We start from the raw sequence: 18,307 nt of genomic DNA on the forward strand, positions 1-18,307 counted from the left end.
GCCTTTTCCCCCTTTCTTCTTGGTCTTCAGTCATCGTCTGTGGTCCCAGACCAGGCCTGCATCAGCCAGCGCTTCCTGCAGGGAACCATCATCGCCCTGGTGGTGGTCATGGCCTTCAGGTGACTTGTCCCCCAAACTCTGGGGGCGGCTGGCCGGGGACGTCGGGCTGCTCACGGGCCCAGTCCTGGGGGAAGAAGAGGGCGGGGCCTGGGAGATGAAGTGGCTGAGGTTTCGGGGAAGGAAGGGGGGCTGCCGCGTTCTGTCTCCTCTCCCTGGGACTGGGGAGACCCGCGTACAGGCATCACTTGGGAGTCCAGCCCCTGGGAACAAAAACCACAGGCCCCGCCCTGGAGAGAGGGTGCTGGATGGTGGCTCCAGCTCTAACAATGGCCTCTTCCTGTGGCTCCCAGCGTGGTGTCCATGTCTACACTGTATGTGCTGAGCCTGCGCACCGAGGAGGACCTGGTGGAAACTGATGGGTATGTCCCTGGAGGCCTGGATGCGGGGCCATCGCCAGGCCGGGCGGGGCTTTGGTGGGCAGCCCTGGCTCGGAGGAGCCCTGGAGACTGTCTCCTCTAAAGGGGATTCCACCTCAGGCTCTTAGCTCGCCAGGGGTTTGTGGGGGTGGGTGGGAAGGCCTCTCTGGAAGGGGGGCAGCTGCTTCGCAGTCGTACTGAAGCCGATGTTTCTCCCTGGCCTACTCAGTGCTCCTCCAGGTAGCTGGGCCTCTGAGTGGCAGGGGGCATCTGAGCGGCCCAGGTTAGAACAGGGGGTAGGGGCAGGAGGGCCAGGGTGGGGCCTTGGGCTCTTCTGCCCACTGTCACCCTCAGTCCTTGGGCCATCTCTGACCGTGTCTTCTCTTTCTCTCCTCCCCTGTGCCTGCCCCCTCTTTTCCTCTCTGCTGCCCCTTAGCTCTTTTGCCGTGTCCACTTCCTGTCTTCTGGCCCTGCTCCGGCCCCAGCACCCTGGGGGGAGTGAGGCCATGTGCCCATGGTACGTGTCTGGACCAAGCCCTCTCCCTCCTGCCTCTGCCTCCTTTCTGCCTTCCTTGTCCACCTCCTCGCGCCCCTCCCGCTGCTCTGGGACTCCCAGGCCTCCTGCTCAGGCTCTCCCAGCCCCTCTGAGCTCAGCCCACCCTTCCCCAGCAGGTCCAGCCAGAGCTTTGGGACCACTCAGCTCCGACAGTCCCCTGTGACCACTGGGCGGCCGGGCACGCAGCCCTCTCTGCTGCTGGGTGCGTGCCGGGCCGTGGGTTTGGAGGGATGGGATGGGGAGCGGTGGCTGTGTTCTGGGTCGGGGGCTCTGCTGCCCCACTCCGGCTCACACAGCCTCTGGCTTCCTCAGTTACCACTGGCCCGACCAGCTCGGCCCCAGCTCCAGCCCTCCACACCTTGGACCTGTGCTCCAGCCGCCCCTGCCCAGTCGTCTGCTGCTCCTCGCCCAGCCCCAGCCCCACCCCTGACCCTAGCCTTGGCCCCAGCTTTAATCCTGGCCATGGTCTCAGCCCCAGTCCCGGCCCCTCCACCAACCGCTCAGGTATGGCTCGCTTGGGGCCAGGTTTTGGGTTGGAGGGGGTTTTACAGGAGGCCTAAGAAAGGCCCCAAAGACTCATTGGTGGGAGGGTCTGGTCTCCTGGAGCCCAGATTGAGGCTCTGGAGAAAGACTGGGGGTTCCCCCTGAGGAGACCAGGAGAGAGAAGGGAGTCACCCAGAGTCCAGTCGGGCCCTCAAGACAGCTGGGCAGGAGGCAGCCCGTGCCTCGTTCTCTCCACAGGCCACAGCCAGATGGCCCTGCTGCCAGCCACCAACATCAGAGCCAAGTCCTGGGGCCTGTCAGCCAATGGCATTGGCTACTTCAAGCATCCAAAGAACTCAGACCCTGTGGCCAGCCCTGCGGTCCCCTTTCCTGGAGGCCAGGGCAAAGCCAAGAACAGCCCTAGCCTTGGTCTCCATGTCCGGGGCCGCCGAGGGGCCCCTCAGCTTGGCCTGAGCCCTGCTCAGCCCACCCAGGCCCGGAGCCAGCCAGGTACCTGCCCTACCCCCTCCCCCGCTCAGCCCAGCCCGGCGAGGCTCACTGGCTGGGGCCCATTTCAGCCCATCACCGGAATACCTGGGTGCAGAATTGTCAGTCGACAGACATTTGCTGAGCATTACTGAGTCCCAGGAATCAGGCCAGGCTGATTATATAGCGTTATATCCATCGCCTCGTTTAATCTTCACAACACTCCTGCGAGAAAGGAATCGTCCCCATTGTTCAGATGAGGAAATGGAAACTTGGCTGAATGACTTGCCCAGGGTCATACAGCCTGTTAGCGGCAGAGGTGGAATTTGATCCCAAGTCCACGTGGCTCCTTTTATGTCACCATGCCAGGGCAAGAAGGGTACTGTTCAGGGTCCCCCCAATTTTCCAAACCTCAAACCTTTGGTTTTAACAAAGCTAGAGAACCCTGTATTGGTTTTCAAACCGGGTTTCTCTGAAGTATCTCCGGGGCTTCCCTGGAGCTTAAAGGGGAGGCCGAGAACCTTCCTGGCTTCAACCAGGCACCTCTGCTCTAGGTATTGAGCTTCCTCATCAACTTCCATTTGATGGGTTTTGTGGCTTAAAGAGAAAAAAAAAAAAAGCTTAGAAACTGGTTTGCCGAGATTGAAGTTCAGAGTGATGGGGAAACCCCACGGGGTAGATGCTTACCAGGCAGCCGTTTCCTGGGCCCCTTCTCTGTGACTGGCTCCGTACAGGGCACCGGGGGTGATGGAGATGGATGTGTCCTGCCCCCAAGGGCTCACAGACACGAAAACAGCAGCGTGGTGAGGCTCTGAGGGGACACACAGGCAGCTTGGCGACTGGGGAGGGCACAGAATCCGGACTGAGGTGCGGAGATGATCAGGGGAGGCTTTCCTGGAGGAGGCGACATTGAAGCTGAGTCTTTGAAGGACAGTGGGGCCCTGATTTGTGTGTGTGAATACTCCCGCCATGGCTGATTTCAAGCTACCAACTTGACGTCGCTGCACCCCGAGTTGGGAAGAGATGTGTGCAGTCAAGAACAGGGGCCTGAAGAGCGGGCTCCTGTACGCCCCGTGCAGGGGATATGGAAGACCCATCCCTACTTCTGGGTGTCCTGGGTCCGTCAAGGAGGCACACCTCAGGCTCACGGGAACTGTGTAGTCCTAGGGCTGCTGGGGAAGATGGTGGCGTGACCCCAGCTGTTGTGGGAGTCTGGAAAGAATAACCTGAAATTTATTCCTGCTGAGGTGTGAATGACTGATGCGAGTCTCGGGCAAGGACAGGTTTGGCTGCTTCTCATTTGTGTCCTGTCTTGTCACCCTCCTTCCTGCGCCAGTGGCCTCTCTCCTTGCAGACCCAGTGCCGTCCCTGACCTCCATCCAGGTGCTGGAGAATTCGATGCCCATCACGTCCCAGTACTGCTCCTCAGAGGATGCCTGCAGGTGGGCTTGGCTACCTCCCCCCGCCCCAGGACAGGTTCCCTCTGGTGACATGAGCCCAGGCAGTCCAGGTGTTCAGATCTTGCTCCCCTCAGGGAGGAACTTCCCCCTCAAGGTGGGGCAGCCCCTTTCCAGGCCCCTGAAGGGCTCCACTGTAGACTGGGGGCTGAGGAGTTGATGGGAGGTGGTGGGGGCAGGGTGGCCTTGTTGAGGAGCCAGCTTTGCCCTTTCAGGCCTGGAAACTTCACCTACCACATCCCCATCAGCAGCAGCACCCCACTGCACCTCCGCCTGACCCTGCAGATGAAGTGAGTGCCGCCGTGGGGGATGGAGACCCAGTGGTCCCAGGCAGCCGGGGGAGGGGGCTGAGGAGGGGTGCTAGCTTTATTGCCTGCTCTGTGCTTCACTGGCTGTGTGACCTGGCAACCTCCAGGCATTGATTCCTCATCTGTGCAATGGGCTGCCGCCTCCCAGGGGCTGTGAAGGCTGTGTGGGACGGTGGCTGGGAAAGGGTTTGTAGCCGTCTGGAGCCTTGACGGCTACGCATCATTTTCAGGCTGTGAGCATTCAGTGCCCTGTCTCACCGGGGTGAGGGAGGTAGAGTGGAGGGCTGGCTAGGAGCGGGCTGGGCTGGGGGAGCTCGGAACCCCACTTCCCTGCTGACCGGGTCTTTCCCAGCTCCTCGGCCCCCGCGTCCGTGGTGCTGTGCAGCCTGATGTCAAAGGAGGAGCCGTGTGAGGAGGGGGGCTTTCCACAGAGCCTCCATGCCCACCAGGACACCCAGGTAGGAGACTGGGAAGCTGTGGGCCAGCCAGGCCGGAGCTTCCTCCCCCCGGCACATCTGGGCTCCCAAGCGGGAGAGGAGAGGGAGCCGCAGTCAAGAGAGCAGGCATCTCCATGGAGGACATTCTGGGGCCTGGGCCTCTGTGTCTCCGGGAGCGGGGCATGCGTGCACCGCTCACCGCTGAGTGTCTCCCGGCCCTGTGCCTGCCCTGACTTAGGCCTGGGGAGGAAAACAGTTCCACAAGGCCTAACCTGGGGTGAGCGCAATGGTGGAGACGGGGAGGGTGTGTGGAGGGCGTCCTGGGAGCCCGTGGCAGGGAGAGCTGACCTTGTGTGGCCTCAGGGTCAGGCCAGCTGCCCCCAAGTCGTGTTTGATTAAGATGAGACCTGAAGAGCAATATGGGATCAGCTGGGGAAAGGAAAGGGGACAGCGTCCCAGGAGTAGGGGAACAGCGGGTGCAGAGGCCTGGCGGCCGGCCAGGGAGAGCATGGCGCGCTGGCAGAGCTGGAAACGTGGCGAGGGCTGTGCGCCAGGGGAGACAGGAAGGAGGCTGGACCTGAAGCTTGGGCGGGGGCCGTGGCATGGTTCTATCTGTGACTTTGGAAGATCTCTTGGGCTGTGTGGAGGGGGCTGCCTCCTGGTCTGGGAACCTGTCACCGTCCAGCTCCTGTCTGGCCACGTAACCCGAAGTTGTGACTCTCAGCACAAGTTAAGGGAATTTCTTCTCACCCACTCGTGTGTTTATTCAACAAGTATCTGTTGGGGCCTCCTCTGTCCCAGGCCCTGTGCTGGGCCCAGCTGAGGGGAGACAGAGGTAGGGAAGAAAGAGGCCTTGCCTTCCAAGAATGCACTCTCTAGCCCGGGAGAACGTAGCTTGAGTAGACGACGGAGTGGGTGAGAGCCCTGGAGGCTCAGGCCCTGGGCGGGGAGGGCTTGAATGCCAGCTCTGCCCAGCATCGGCAGAGTTTAGGCAGGTAACTCAGCACTGTCCTCATCTGTAAGCGGCACCACCTCAGCGGGTTGCAGTGTGGATGGGGTGAGCGAAGTACTTGGATGTGCCCGGAGCACAGTGGTGAGAGGGGAGGCAGTAAGAGACCAGCGGCTGTGGGCCCCCGGGTGCCTGGCACGGAGTGTACACAGACGGTGGGTGCTGTTGCTCCCCGAAGTAGAAAGTGCGCCCTCCGATCTCTCTTCAGATCTCTGCTTCTCCGCATTGTAAACCATGCCACAGAGCCAGGGCTGCGACGGCCATGGCGAGGGATGCCGGTTGGGATGGGGCAGGGGGTGGGGGGCTGCACAGCTGTCCTGACCCCTCTGCCCCCCTCTCCCCTCTCCCCAGGGCACCTCCCACCAGTGGCCAGTAACCATCCTGTCCTTCCGCAGATTCACCTATCACTTCCGGGTGGCACTGCTGGTGAGCACCGGGGGCCCTGTCTGCCCCCAGAGGTTCAGGGTGGGGCTTGGGGGAAGGCTGGGGACTGAAGATCACATGGCAGGACATGGGCAGTCAGGTGACGTCAGCACGGGGAGCGCCTCTGGCGCCCCCCACCCCCACCCCAGAGCCACCTCACTGGTTCCCACTGCCCTTCCCCCCAGGGTCAGGCCAACTGCAGCTTGGAGGCCCCGGTCTGGCCGGCCGCAGACTACTACTTCCACTTTTACCGCCTGTGTGACTGAGCTGCCCTGGGAGGCAGCGCCACAGCAGGGCCCGGGGGTCCCCGGGCGCCCCCTCCACACTGGATGCCATGGTGTTACACTGGAGCCCGCCGCTGGCACTTCCTCAGAGGAACTGAGGCGGCTCGGCCCTCCCCGTGCCTGGTGAAACTGGAAGTCCTCACACTGGAGCTGCTGGGCCTGCTGGCGGCGCCCCCAGACCATGGAGGGTGCTGGAGGGAGACCTGCCGGGCCCAGACCGGCCCGATTCACGTGTCTGGATACGGCCGATGGAGGGCTGGCGGGCGGCAGCGCCCCAGAGGCGGGGGAAGCCCGTGACTCGGCCCAGAGCCCACCCTTCCTGCCTCCCCTTCTGCGACTGGGAGCCACCCCTCTTTTGGAGAGAGGACCCGTCCGCCTTTGAGACCGGCGGGGGCTTGGCTCGAACCCTCAAGAGACTTGGCTGGACCCACGAGTCAGTGGAGGGCAAACAGCCCTCACCCTTGAAGCTGCTCCCTGGGGAGGGCTAGGTAGTGGACTTCTTAGGGTCTGACTGTTACTGGACTTGGACTTCTAAGCTTTAAGCATGGCCCAGGAGGTCTCCTCTCCCTGGGAGAGCTTGGCTCCAAGAGCTCCCAGGGCAGCTGAAGCCAGCCCTGGATGGGCTGGCAACCGACCACGTGCCTTGTGTACACTTAGTGCCTGGCTGAACCAGGGGAGCCAGTGGGCCAGGTAAGCCTTGGACCCTTGAACCTGGAGTATCCCGAAGGGAAGGAAGTTCCCTGTGAGCCCCCAGATGGCGTTGCAGCCCCGCGGCCTGGGCCCCTGGGAGCTTCCAGAGCTCACAGAGGTCTCTGAGCAGAGGAGCGGGAATCCCTGCAAGGCAGCAGGCCGGTCTCGTCTGGTGGGTGGATGCAAATAGCTTTTGCTGTTATTAATGAAAATAATTACTAAAATGCACTTAAACCCGGGCAGGAGTGGAAGGATGGACATGGAAAGCCCGGAGCAGGCCAGAGCCCTGGGGGGACACTTGAAAGGCAGGGCCCTGGCTCTGATCCGTCCCAGGGAGCCTTGAGACACCCACCCCACTCCCGACCACCAGGACTGGCCTTTCCCTCTTGTCTGCTGGTGGCCTCACCTCCCCAGATTCAAGGGCTCCCGTGCTTGGGCTCGGACAGCCGGGCTGGGGGCCCCGTGCTCGGCAGTAGTCCCAGTTCTGCCCACTCCTCCCAGGAGCAGAGTGGTGGGCTTGGGTTACAGAAGAAGTCTTCTCTCAAGTGCCAACGTTAACCTTTCTTAATGGGTATGTGGAGCTTTCTGAGGCCACATCCAGGCTCATGGAAGGAGGGTGGAAATCATTTTGCCGTGTCTGCCATGGGTTCAGAAATGGGGACGGAAATGCCGTCCTTGCCCTGTGATATTCTGCCACTGCTTTGGGAGCCAGGCCTTGCCCCATCTACCTCTCATTCTCAGCTTTGAGTGGGAGGCCTTTCTGTGAGAGACCTGAATCTTCAAGAAGCCTAGGAACCGCGGGCCCCCTTCTGCTATGGATGTCAAAGCACTTCTCGGGATAGGGAAACACAGGGGGAATGGGGGTAGCAAGGATACCTCGCCTCCCAGCCCCCTCCCCAGTGTGGCCCCTCCTTCCGACATAGGAATTACATGGCTCCCCACACCATGCTGGCGGCCGAGGCTTACTTAGCGCTGCTCTGTTCTCCTTCCTCCCACTGGGGGAACCCTCCCTAAATGCCATACAACTACCGAGCCCTGCCCCTTCTAATAGGATTCTGGGGCTTCCTCAGTGGGGGTACAAGGTCTTGGACCGCGGCCCCCCTGTGCTTAACTGGAAAGTGACCCTCCACTGCCCCCTGGAGCCATCTGGATACAGCATCGCCCCAATCTGGTTGGCAGCTGGCTGTTTCCATGCCTGGGGAGGGGGTCCTCAGTGCTGAGTTTGGGGCCAAGGAGGGGGGGTCAACCTTGGACTGAAGTTGCCGTAAGCCCAGTGAGGGAAAGGGGCTTCAGGGAAGGCCAGTGGGCCACCTGCTGGAGGCTGACAGCTGCCTGGCGGGTGCTGGTGAGTGGGTGTCTTGGCTCCATCCCCTACCCCGGGTCCAGCAGCCTACCCCTCCCTTCCTCTCTCCCCTTTGGCATTTACTCCTGTAGCCACTAGGCCGATCTCCCCCAGGCTTCAAGCTGTACACAGCGCCTCTCAATGCACAAGTGCCCCTGCCCATGTTACAGCCCCCCCCGGGAAAGCCTGCGTGTGCATAGTGCGCCCCTCCCCTCCCACTTAACCCCCCCTTCCTGCCCCTGAGCTCTGACTCATATTTATCGCGTACCACCTCTGACCCCGGAGTGCGCAGAGGGGAGCAGCCCCGGGCCTGCTTGCTTCCTGTCCCCTGAACTGTTCTTTTCTGAAGTAAATATACGTATATAAATAAATGTATAAATACTGCTTTGTATCTGAGCTTGCCTCCCTGTCTTCTTGAGATTGGTCTGGTGGGAGATGGGGTTGCCTATGGGCCTGGGACCAACTGGGGCCCCTGAGCCCGGTGATGCTTTGTACCCCATTATCCCTCGTAGCTTCAGGCCCGGCTTGGGAACAGGACGCAGCAGCCCCTTCCCCTAGCCACACCCCACGGACCTACTGCTGCCCTGCCTGGGTTAAAAGTAGCCACCTTAGGGAAAAGCTGAGCCTTTCGAGGGTCCCCGGCACCACTGAGAGGAGGGGACTGGCCCAGGGCAGACTTGACTGGTACGGGTTCCCACAGAAGTTTACACTAGAAGCCACAGTGGAGGGCAGGCCGAGCCCCTTCCTATCCACAGGTGAGCCCTCAATTCTAAGGATAAGACACTCCCCATATCCCTCTCACAGGCAGAGGGCAGGGCTTCCCAGCAAGCAGGAACCACCTGAAAGGCAGGAGAAATGGGAAGGGGTGGGACTGGGGAAGCCATGGGTCCCAGCACCTGCACCACTCCCACCCCACAGGACAGGCACCAGGCAGGGCTGTCACACATCTGCCTTTATTGTGAGCAGGTGAGACACTTCTGGCATAGTAAAAAAAACCTAATTTACAAAAGCAGGGATTCAGTGAAGCCGCCTGGCTGGTACCTGAAAAAGAGGGGCATCAAAATGAGAGCAGTGAGCCTTCTTTCCATCAGCTTTTCTCACCAAACCCCTATGCTCCTGGGGCGAGGGCTGATGGGCACAGTCCTTTGAAGCAGGGCCACCAGAGCCGATTGATTCTAAGTGACCTGTTTGGTGGATTATCTGCAGCAAGGTTGTGGGTATTTTTTTTTAGTCACTTAGTCAAAATTTATCTCAGTGACTGAAAACGTTGAAACGAATTAAAGTGCTACTCCTGGCAGCAAGTCCCGGATCCTGGCCCCTTGCTGGGTCACTCCCCAGCGGCTCTCGAATCACTGTGTATGACGGGTAAGAATGCAGATGTGTAACCATGGGAAGCCTGTGCCCACAGCCCTATGTAGTATATCCCAGAGCCAGGTCGAGGCCTTGGACAGTGTGGAGACCTCAGAACTGACAAAGGTGGTCCCACTTGGCTCAGATCCCCATTAGGAGACAGGGAAAGGGGCACATGTGTGTGGTGTCCCTATCCATTCTGCTGAGTCTCACTCCATTGACCAAGGGGTCATGCAGGCCCAAGGACCCCGCTGATGTGGGCGTGGGGAGGCCTCTCCAGTGTCCCACCCTGTCATTGCTCTTACCCTTGGGAGCTCATACGTAGATGCCGACCCAGAGCAGCAGGAAGAGCACTCCAAAGCCCATGAAGAGTGAAGCCACCAAAGAGATGAGGAGCTCTTTGTAGATATCCCGAGTGTATTTGGTGGAGGTGACCTCATAACTGGCAGGGCAATTAAGGAGAAGCAAACGGATGGCTGGTCTGGCTCCGGGCAGAGGGGCCCAAGAGGTGACCTAGACTCTGGTGCTCCTACCACCCTTCCACCACCTATGAAGAAAATGAAGCCCAGAGGGGTTAGGTCACACAGCTAATGAGCGGCAGAGCTGAGACTAGCCCTCATACCTCCTGACACCTGAGCACACCACGGGTCCCCATACCTAGCCTCCAGTCCAGCCAGGCCCTCTGCTCACTGTCCTGGAAACCGCAAGAGCGAATTGAGCTCACCTGAACCTGGAAAATAAGGTCACAACCTGACTTTGGACGTCAAATAGCCTTCCCTCAACCTCCTTACCATCCCCCATCCCCACACCGGAACAAAACTGGCAGGGTGCATGTACCCAGCATGGTTCCTCCCTCAGTTTCCCACCTCAGTAATTCTGCCCCACTGGCTGCTCAGTGAAAGGATACACGAAGAACCAGGCGGTGAAGAACATGCCAATGGCCAACAGCACCACGGTCAGATGCGGAAAGACAGCCGGGTTCACTGGACTGGTGTATCTGCTCATGGCCTCAAGCTCCTAAGGGAAGGCGTGAGATCAGAGCCATCAAAGAATCCCATGACCTCAATCTGGGGGCACTATGGGGTTATCACTGAGCCTAGTGCTGCTGTGACTGCTAGAAGCTTACTTCAGCTTGGGAAATGTGGAAATCCTTCAGAACCACCGTCAAGTGATTCCGTTTGGGAATGACAACAATTACATCTTAAACTAAGGTGGCACTTTGTCTTTTCAATATGAGACAAGATGGGCAGCTGAGAGTCAGAGGCTGCGGCACAGAAGGCGACTGATTAGCTACAGATCAATGCAATGGTCCTTAACATTTTCTGAGGTCACCGGCCACCATGAGAAAAACTTGATGAAAGGTATGGACTCTTTGCCTGGGACAAACCGCATACAAGAAAAAGTCTGCTTATAATTTTAGGAGCTTTATGGACCCATGTCTGTAGACGTCAAGCTCAGAATCCCTGCTGAAAGACAGACTCTGGACTTGTACCCAGATCTCAACTCCTACTCTTGTATTCTTCCCCCTACACAATTAAGGAATCTCAGGACCTACAAGCAAAAGACATAAGTTAAAATTCTGGGGCTTCACTGGTGGCGCAGTGGTTAAGAATCCGTCTGCCAATGCAAGGGACACGGGCTCGAGCCCTGGTCCGGGAAGACCCCACGTGCCGTGGAACAACTAAGCCCGTGCGCCACAACTACTGAGCCTGCGCTCTAGAGCCCGCGAGCCACAACTACTGAACCCACATGCCACAACTACTGAAACCCGCGTGCCTAGAGCCCAGGCTCTGCAACAAGAGAAGCCACCGCAATGAGAAGCCCAGGCACCGCAACAAAGAGTAGCCCCCACTTGCTGCAACTAGAGAAAGCCCAAGCGCAGCAATGAAGACCCAAGGCAGCCAAAAATTAAATAAATTAAATAAATTAAAAGTAAGTAAATAAGTAAACAATATTTTTTAAAAATAAAAAATAAATAAAATTCTGGCTCTACTGAATAACATGAGTCTCAGTAAAGTGATCATAATAATAACTCTCTCACAAGGCTGATGTATGATTTAAGAAAGGCGACAAACGCAATAGCATCTAACTCACTGCCTGGCATAGAGTAGTTGTTCAATAGGTGTTTGTTTCCCTCCCAAGGTTATAGGGAAGACTATGAGATAATGCTTGTGAAAGAGGGCTGTAAACGTAAAGTTCTGTACAAATGTTAACTTCCATTGTCACCCACCAGCCAACGCTTCTAAAATCCAGAACACAACAACTCTAGAGAAGTAAATTGACCTCATTGTTCTCAGAGACACAGGAATTCAATTCAGTAAACATTTATGCCCCCCTAAAAATGATAAAGACAATCGCTGCCATTGACTGAGCCTCCAGTTGCCGGCCCCGTGTTTGGCACTGGAAATACAAAGATGAATAGACATCATCCCAGGGCCAGAGGCACGTCAGATGGTGGTCACTAGGAGGCGTGGCAAATAACAAAGAAGTCCATGACACGTGGCAAGAAGTCTGTACATAGACTGCGGGGCTCCCAGGAGAAAGAGGACAAGTGCCCGGGACAGTTGTTAGTACTTCATCAAGAAGGTGACTTTTGCCCGGGACCGTGTAGTATGAGTACGAGTTCGGCAGGCGGGAAAAACTTTCCAGATAGAGGTAACAGATTGATCACAAGTAACAGAGATAAAAGCTCGAAGGTATCAGAAATGCTCCCCATGCTCCTCATCCTTATAAATCATTAGATCAGAAGCCCAGTGCCATCAAAACCTCAGCCTAAGGAGTCCATGGCAAGGGGCTTCCCTTCCCCGCCCCTCAGCCCAAGCCGAAGGATCCAGGAGCCTCCAGCCCTCTGGACCTCGGACACCTGAGGCTTCTGCGAGAAAAAAAACAGGGCGCGGGACGGGCCCCGAGGGGTCCCCAAAGTCCAATCCGGAACTCCCCTCAACCCTCTCACCATTTTGCCGGACACAGGTTAATCCGCCGCTCAGCCACCGGAAGAACACGTCGGCAGGAGCAGGCGCGTTGTTCAGCCGGAAGAGGAAGTGCAGCTGCACAGGTGGCGTTGTGGGATTTGTAGTCGTGTGGTTTCGGGTGTGGAGGGATCTGGAGCCTGCGGGGCGACCGGGGTGGAGTGGGGGCAAGCGGTAGAGAAGGGTAGGGTCGGCTCGCTGAGCGAGTGCGTTCACCCTGGCGGGACTGTTTGTCGTGAGAGAAGCTGGCCGAGAGGGCCGGAGCCTGTACTACACTTCCCAGGAGGCTGTGCGCCGCGGCAGGTCACGTGACGGGAGCGCGGGCTTTGGAAGGCGGCGGAGTGTGAGTGTATCAGCGGCTAGTGCCGAGGGGGCTGCGCGGCTGAGGAGGGAGTTGGGCTGAGATCTGTCCTGGGCCACGCCGGAGCGCCCCAGAGGCCAGGTGAGACCCTCCGGAAGCGTCTCCGAGAGCGGCGGGCCGTTTTGCCCCGGGTCCTGGGGAAGGCCGGCGGCTGCCGCGGGCGGGGCGGAGCGAGCGCGGGATTCGCAGTCAGGCGGGCCCGCCGCTTTTCCCGCTCTGAGCCCGGGGCCAGTCGCTTAACTTCCGAGCGTCTTTCATCATTTGTAGAAAGAAGGTAATTCCCAGCTCATGAGGTCGTTGTGTATTGTGACTAAGCTCCCGGAGGGGAGACCTTTTTTTGAGCTACACTCGTTCACATCCCTTTCCCGCCTGCGTTTGTCGGACGCAGGGGCAGGATGCCCGGCTAACGAGGCACTGTCCCCTCGGTACACGTTCTAGCAAAGCAGGCAGCTTGAGGCACGAACCAAAGGGTCCAGTGGGTTCTGCAGGGAGAACGTTTACCGAGCACCTAATCTTTGTCGGGGGGTTTTGTCTGTTATCTCAGTTAACTCTCAGGAGGCCTTAGTATTAATTGAGAGGACTTCCTTACTAGACTGTACGTTTCTTGACGATGGGAGCCGTGTCTTGTTCTTTTCATCTTCCGAGGTGCTGACTTGGTGTCGTTTTGTTGTGCTAGATATGTTTAGCCAAGGGCGTGAAGTTGGTGAGATAGTACCCCTGGTAACCCTTCCTCCTTTTGCATCCTTTAAGTTCCTCCTTGTCTTACCTGCCTTTCTCTTTTAGCTGTCCCTCTGTATTGCTATGGGAATTCAAGGACTGGCCAAACTGATTGCCGACGTGGCCCCCAGTGCCATCCGGGAGAATGACATCAAGAGCTACTTTGGCCGCAAGGTGGCTATCGATGCCTCCATGAGCATTTATCAGTTCCTAATAGCTGTTCGCCAAGGGGGGGATGTGCTGCAGAATGAGGAGGGTGAGACCACCAGCCACCTGATGGGCATGTTCTATCGCACAATCCGAATGATCGAGAACGGCATCAAGCCCGTGTACGTCTTTGACGGCAAGCCTCCACAGCTCAAGTCAGGGGAGCTGGCCAAACGCAGCGAGCGGCGGGCTGAGGCGGAGAAGCAGCTGCAGCAGGCCCAGGCTGCTGGGGCCGAAGGGGAGGTGGAGAAGTTTACGAAGCGGCTGGTGAAGGTCACCAAGCAACACAATGACGAATGCAAGCATCTCCTGAGCCTCATGGGCGTCCCATACCTCGATGCGCCCAGCGAGGCTGAGGCCAGCTGTGCCGCCCTGGTGAAGGCCGGCAGAGTCTATGCCGCGGCCACCGAGGACATGGATTGCCTGACCTTTGGCAGCCCCGTGCTCATGCGGCACCTGACTGCTAGCGAGGCCAAGAAGCTGCCCATCCAGGAGTTCCACCTGAGCCGGGTTCTGCAGGAGCTGGGCCTGAACCAGGAGCAGTTTGTGGATCTGTGCATCCTGCTGGGCAGTGACTACTGTGAGACCATTCGGGGCATTGGGCCCAAGAGGGCCGTGGACCTCATCCAGAAGCACAAGAGCATCGAGGAGATCTTGCGTCGGCTCGACCCCAACAAGTACCCTGTGCCGGAAAATTGGCTCCACAAGGAGGCCCAGCAGCTCTTCCTGGAGCCCGAGGTGCTGGACCCAGAATCTGTGGAGCTGAAGTGGAGCGAGCCAAATGAAGAAGAGCTCGTCAAGTTCATGTGTGGTGAAAAGCAGTTCTCCGAGGAGCGAATCCGCAGCGGGGTCAGGAGGCTGAGCAAGAGCCGCCAGGGCAGCACCCAGGGCCGCCTGGATGATTTCTTCAAGGTGACCGGCTCCCTCTCTTCAGCTAAGCGCAAGGAGCCAGAACCCAAGGGGTCCGCTAAGAAGAAGGCCAAGACTGGGGCAGCAGGGAAGTTCAAAAGGGGAAAATAGACGGCTTTCCCTTCATTATACCTCCCTGACCCCAGAATGTCTGCCGTGTTGTACCCGCAAGAACTGGCGCTGGAGAAACCTCCGTGGGGGTGGGGAGGGGCTTGCCTTGCTTCCCTAGCACCATCCTGCTCAGTAGTGCTTTTCCCTTTGTTACTTGATCTCATGGCAGGAAAGCCACAGAGGTTTGTTGTTTTCTTTTTTAGCTCAGGAAAGTATGTCAGGCTGAAGCCGCCTCTCAGGCAATTTAACGGACACTGAATCCATTGTTACATGAAAGTGAGAGCAACAAGTTTTGAAGAAGAAAGAGGGAGATAAATGGTGGAGACAAAAGACCGGAAACGATTTCCTGCCTGGCCAGCTGGTGGCTGGTGGCTGGTGGGAGGTGACCGGGGGACTAGACTGTGCTTCTCTTTGGCTCAGCCTTGACCCACCCTGAAGGGTAGCCATCAGGAAGATGCAGTCTTAAACAGATGGGAAGAGCTGCCGAGAAATAAGATAGGCAGAGTCCCTGGAGTTGGCCACAAGGGTTTGGTTACCAGCTGTGTGTCCTGAGGTGGGCAGAAACTTGAACTTGCTATGTACATAACTCTAGTCTTTACAGTGGTTATTCAGAGGCATCAAGTGGTGGTGCTTCACATGGCCTCTCTGAGGCAGTTAATTGAGTCGAAACTTTGGGATAAGATGCTGGGTTTTTTGTTTTGAAAGATATGAGGAGAAAAGAGTCAATAAAATTATAAAAGTAACCAGAATGTCCTTTTTTCTTTGAGAACGTTTGAAGACATCTCAAGTGCCCCAGGTTTCAGGCAGTATAAAATGTTCTTTTCACTCCAAGTTAACATGCTGGAATTGCACTGTAGTAATGGGTGGTTTGGCCACAAGATGGCACCGTGCTCCATAGAATGGCCAAAGCAGCTTTGGCAGTACTTCAGCCATTTAGAGGATGATGCCTAGTTGATCTTGCTGGGAAAGAAGTTTTAATAAATTGAACGAATTTCTAGTTTTCCACCTACTGTGTGAGACAAAGGAGCTCCTTTGAGAAATCCTCACAATTTAGATCAACTACTTCATAGCATCCAAGCATTTACTTTACCAGTTTGTAAATCGTGAAAGCTGCCATTCAAAAATCACTTTCTTGTTCGCTTTGTGACGTCAACTTCAGGTTACTGTTTTTCATAGAGGTGGAATGTTTTTGTACTCTGAAATTTTTATAATCCTAATAAAACTTGATAGGGGGCTGTCCTGTTTGAGTTTCTAATTTTGTAGCATTCCTATCACTGCCATTTAAAGTTAACCAAGGACACGTAAGTGGTCTGAAATTTAAGTTGACAATATTTCAGCAGATTAAGCAGGTAGAAGACTAAAGACCAGTAGTTTTCAAACTCTCGATCTTAGTATCTGTTCACTGCTCTGTCTCTAGCAGTTGACAAATGAAACCAATTTTCCAGATTGAAGCAAGCCACACAACTTATTTGAGCTCCGTTTGTTTTTTTTTTGGCTGCACCACGCAGCATGCAAGATCTTCATTCCCTGACCAGGGATCAAACCTGTGCCCCCCTGCAGTGGAAGCATGGAGTCCTAACCACCGGACCGCCAGGGAATTTTCCTGAGCTCCATTTTCTCATTCAGGTAATTTGATTCTAAGCCTGCAGTAATGGTGATGGGGCCCAGAGGTGGGAAGACTTAGGTGTTACCACCTCAGTGTAGTAGCTCTAGTTAAGGGCCTGTCCCCTGTGGTAGCAGGTAACGTGGTTTGTTTTCCTCTTATTTTTGAAGTTGAGTTGCCTGGTCTTTTCCAGTTTATTAACCACTGCAGGGAAAATCAATCCTGCAAATCCTATTTAGCACATTTTTAAAATATAAATTTATTTTTGGCTGCACTGGGTCTTCGTAGCTGCCCGGGCTTTCTCTAGTTGTGGCAAGCAGGGGCTACTCTTCGTTGCGGCGTGCAGGCTTCTCATTGCAGTGGCTTCTCTTGTTGCGGAGCATGTGCTCTAGGCACACGGGCTCACTAGTTGTGGCTCGCGGGCTCTAGAGCGCAGGCTCACTAGTTGTGGCACAGTAGTTGCTCTGCGGCATGTGGGATCTTCCCAGACCAGGGCTCGAACCCGTGTCCCCTGCATTGGCAGGCGGATTCTTAACGATTGCGCCTCCAGGGAAGCCCTAGCACATTCTAATATCCTCGCTTGGAGAGGAGAGCTCTTCTAGTAGGGCAGTGGTTAAAAGGGCATTGCTTTGCAGTCCAGCTCTGAGGTATTACGCCTTACAGAGATTTAGGCAAAAAAGGAAACTTAGGGAGACTACCTGCACAGACTATCAGAGTTTAAAAGGGTGAGGGCATTGCCTCATGGTAGTAGGAAGCAGTGCACTAAACACTAGAATTGACTAGCGCACACAGGCAGTCTAGCATTGGAACATATGGGTATCATGGGAATGGGCTGGCCTTTCTTCTCCTTGCCACAGTCCACCTGTGCCTCAGTGTTTCCACAGCAGCCCGATGATCCTCCCTCTGCCCCAAGGGGCTTAGGCAAGGGGGGGGAGTCAGTATGGGGACTCATTCAGAAAGAAGTGAGTCAGAGTCGGATAGTAACTTGTAGCAGAGGTACAGGGACTCCTGTCAACAGATGCAGGAGAGCATCATGGATTGTATCAGCCTTCGTTTGGTCAAAATTACCTTTATTTCTCAGTTTTACTCCACTGGCATGTGGTAACAAAATTGGCACACACAAAAAGGATGCTGATATTGGGTCTAATTAAAATGCCTCCGGCAAAGTGGTAGGAAGATGAAAGTAACAAAGATAAGCATATAAGTTGGAGTTTTTAAAAAGTAAGTTCAAATGTTAGTTCTGCCACATCTATGACCAGAGGCAACTTAAACTTATCCTCTCTAATCCTGTTTTCTCATGTCATTGTTTGGATTTGAGATCACTCATGTTACCTTGCAACGTCTGAGCTTTTTGTCACTAGTCTGTTCCTTTGTGGCCATGTGAGACCACACTGGTCCAGGCTAGGGAGAGAAGGCCACAGTGGTTGAGGTGTTTTGAGGGCTCAGACTTGGCTCAGTAAGTTTCACTAGCTCTGCTCAGATTGGGCAGCCTGGGCCCAAAGCCAGATGGCTTGAGAGGCTGGGTTCAGCACCTATTCTGGAATGAAGGAGCCAATGAAAGTAGAACTCTCCAATTCTGCTACTAATTGTTTTACCCAGACTGTTTTAAGCCAGGTTCTGCCCAAATGGAAAAGATGTAAAATCTTCTGTAACCTGTTCTGCCGTATGTGCGTGTGTGTGTTTAAGTCTGTCTTTGTTTTGACAACCCTCTGAGTAATCACAACAGCCTTCCCGTTAGGTGGTGCCTCTAATCCCACCCCAACATGCCTTAGGACCTTCATCTCCCTGATTACCATTCTCATCTCCTTGCCATTCCTTTCCTAAACTAAATATGAATTCTCCCAGGTCTCTGCTTTTTCCTTATAGTTTAAGGTACTTTCTTTCCAGTGTCCAAAATGCTCAATATGCTTCGAGTAGATGCTGTTGGGACAGGTGAATGAATGATCCCCTCACCTCACCTGCAAGGCTGTGGGTGTGGGAAGGGGAAAGGGTGTGAATGTTGGTAACCCATGGGCATAGTCCTGTGTTCACTCTCTAGAGACGGGTTAAACTGTTTCTATCTTTTTAAAAAACAGGAGATTAAAAACATTGTATTTCAGTATTAGACTGATATACCTTTAAGAGATTCT

The 18,307-nt window shown here is 55.8% G+C and overlaps 3 protein-coding genes across 10 annotated transcripts in view; 2 read left to right on the forward strand and 1 right to left on the reverse strand.

Annotated features, from left to right (window-relative positions):
* MYRF (myelin regulatory factor) overlaps positions 1–6,033 on the forward strand; it is a 31,017-nt gene extending 24,984 nt beyond the window's left edge. For 3 of the 7 annotated variants that reach the window (XM_081238572.1, XM_081238578.1, XM_081238576.1), the window contains 11 exons: positions 31–119; positions 411–479; positions 913–993; positions 1,146–1,234; positions 1,345–1,536; positions 1,774–2,025; positions 3,338–3,443; positions 3,674–3,748; positions 4,119–4,224; positions 5,564–5,638; positions 5,821–6,033. In XM_081238572.1, the coding sequence (XP_081094698.1) occupies positions 31–119; positions 411–479; positions 913–993; positions 1,146–1,234; positions 1,345–1,536; positions 1,774–2,025; positions 3,338–3,443; positions 3,674–3,748; positions 4,119–4,224; positions 5,564–5,638; positions 5,821–5,901 (1,215 nt within the window). In that variant the 3' untranslated portion in view covers positions 5,902–6,033. The remainder of the gene's footprint in view (positions 1–30; positions 120–410; positions 480–912; positions 994–1,145; positions 1,235–1,344; positions 1,537–1,773; positions 2,026–3,337; positions 3,444–3,673; positions 3,749–4,118; positions 4,225–5,563; positions 5,639–5,820) is intronic. The other 4 variants (XM_081238574.1, XM_081238577.1, XM_081238573.1 and 1 more) reach the window with 3 other exon arrangements.
* Positions 6,034–8,885: 2,852 nt separating this feature from the next.
* Positions 8,886–12,345, reverse strand: TMEM258 (transmembrane protein 258). The gene is made up of 4 exons (XM_081238584.1): positions 12,255–12,345; positions 10,209–10,318; positions 9,607–9,743; positions 8,886–8,992 (listed from the first exon to the last, which is right to left on the reverse strand). Exons 1-3 carry the CDS (start codon positions 12,255–12,257, stop codon positions 9,617–9,619), a joined length of 240 nt encoding a protein of 79 aa, XP_081094710.1. The 5' UTR covers positions 12,258–12,345; the 3' UTR covers positions 8,886–8,992; positions 9,607–9,616.
* A 129-nt stretch (positions 12,346–12,474) lies between these two features.
* On the forward strand, positions 12,475–15,810 carry FEN1 (flap structure-specific endonuclease 1). 2 transcript variants are annotated; one of them, XM_081238582.1, is made up of 2 exons: positions 12,475–12,712; positions 13,415–15,810. In XM_081238582.1, exon 2 carries the CDS (start codon positions 13,433–13,435, stop codon positions 14,573–14,575), a length of 1,143 nt encoding a protein of 380 aa, XP_081094708.1. In that variant the 5' UTR covers positions 12,475–12,712; positions 13,415–13,432; the 3' UTR covers positions 14,576–15,810. The 2 variants fall into 2 exon arrangements, with proteins under 2 accessions (XP_081094708.1, XP_081094709.1); XM_081238583.1 differs by lacking the exon at positions 12,475–12,712 and adding an exon at positions 12,738–12,905.
* Positions 15,811–18,307: the final 2,497 nt, after the last annotated feature.

Source organism: Mesoplodon bidens, assembly GCF_964165515.1.
Source record: "Mesoplodon bidens genome assembly, chromosome: 7".
Lineage (NCBI taxonomy): Eukaryota > Metazoa > Chordata > Mammalia > Artiodactyla > Ziphiidae > Mesoplodon > Mesoplodon bidens.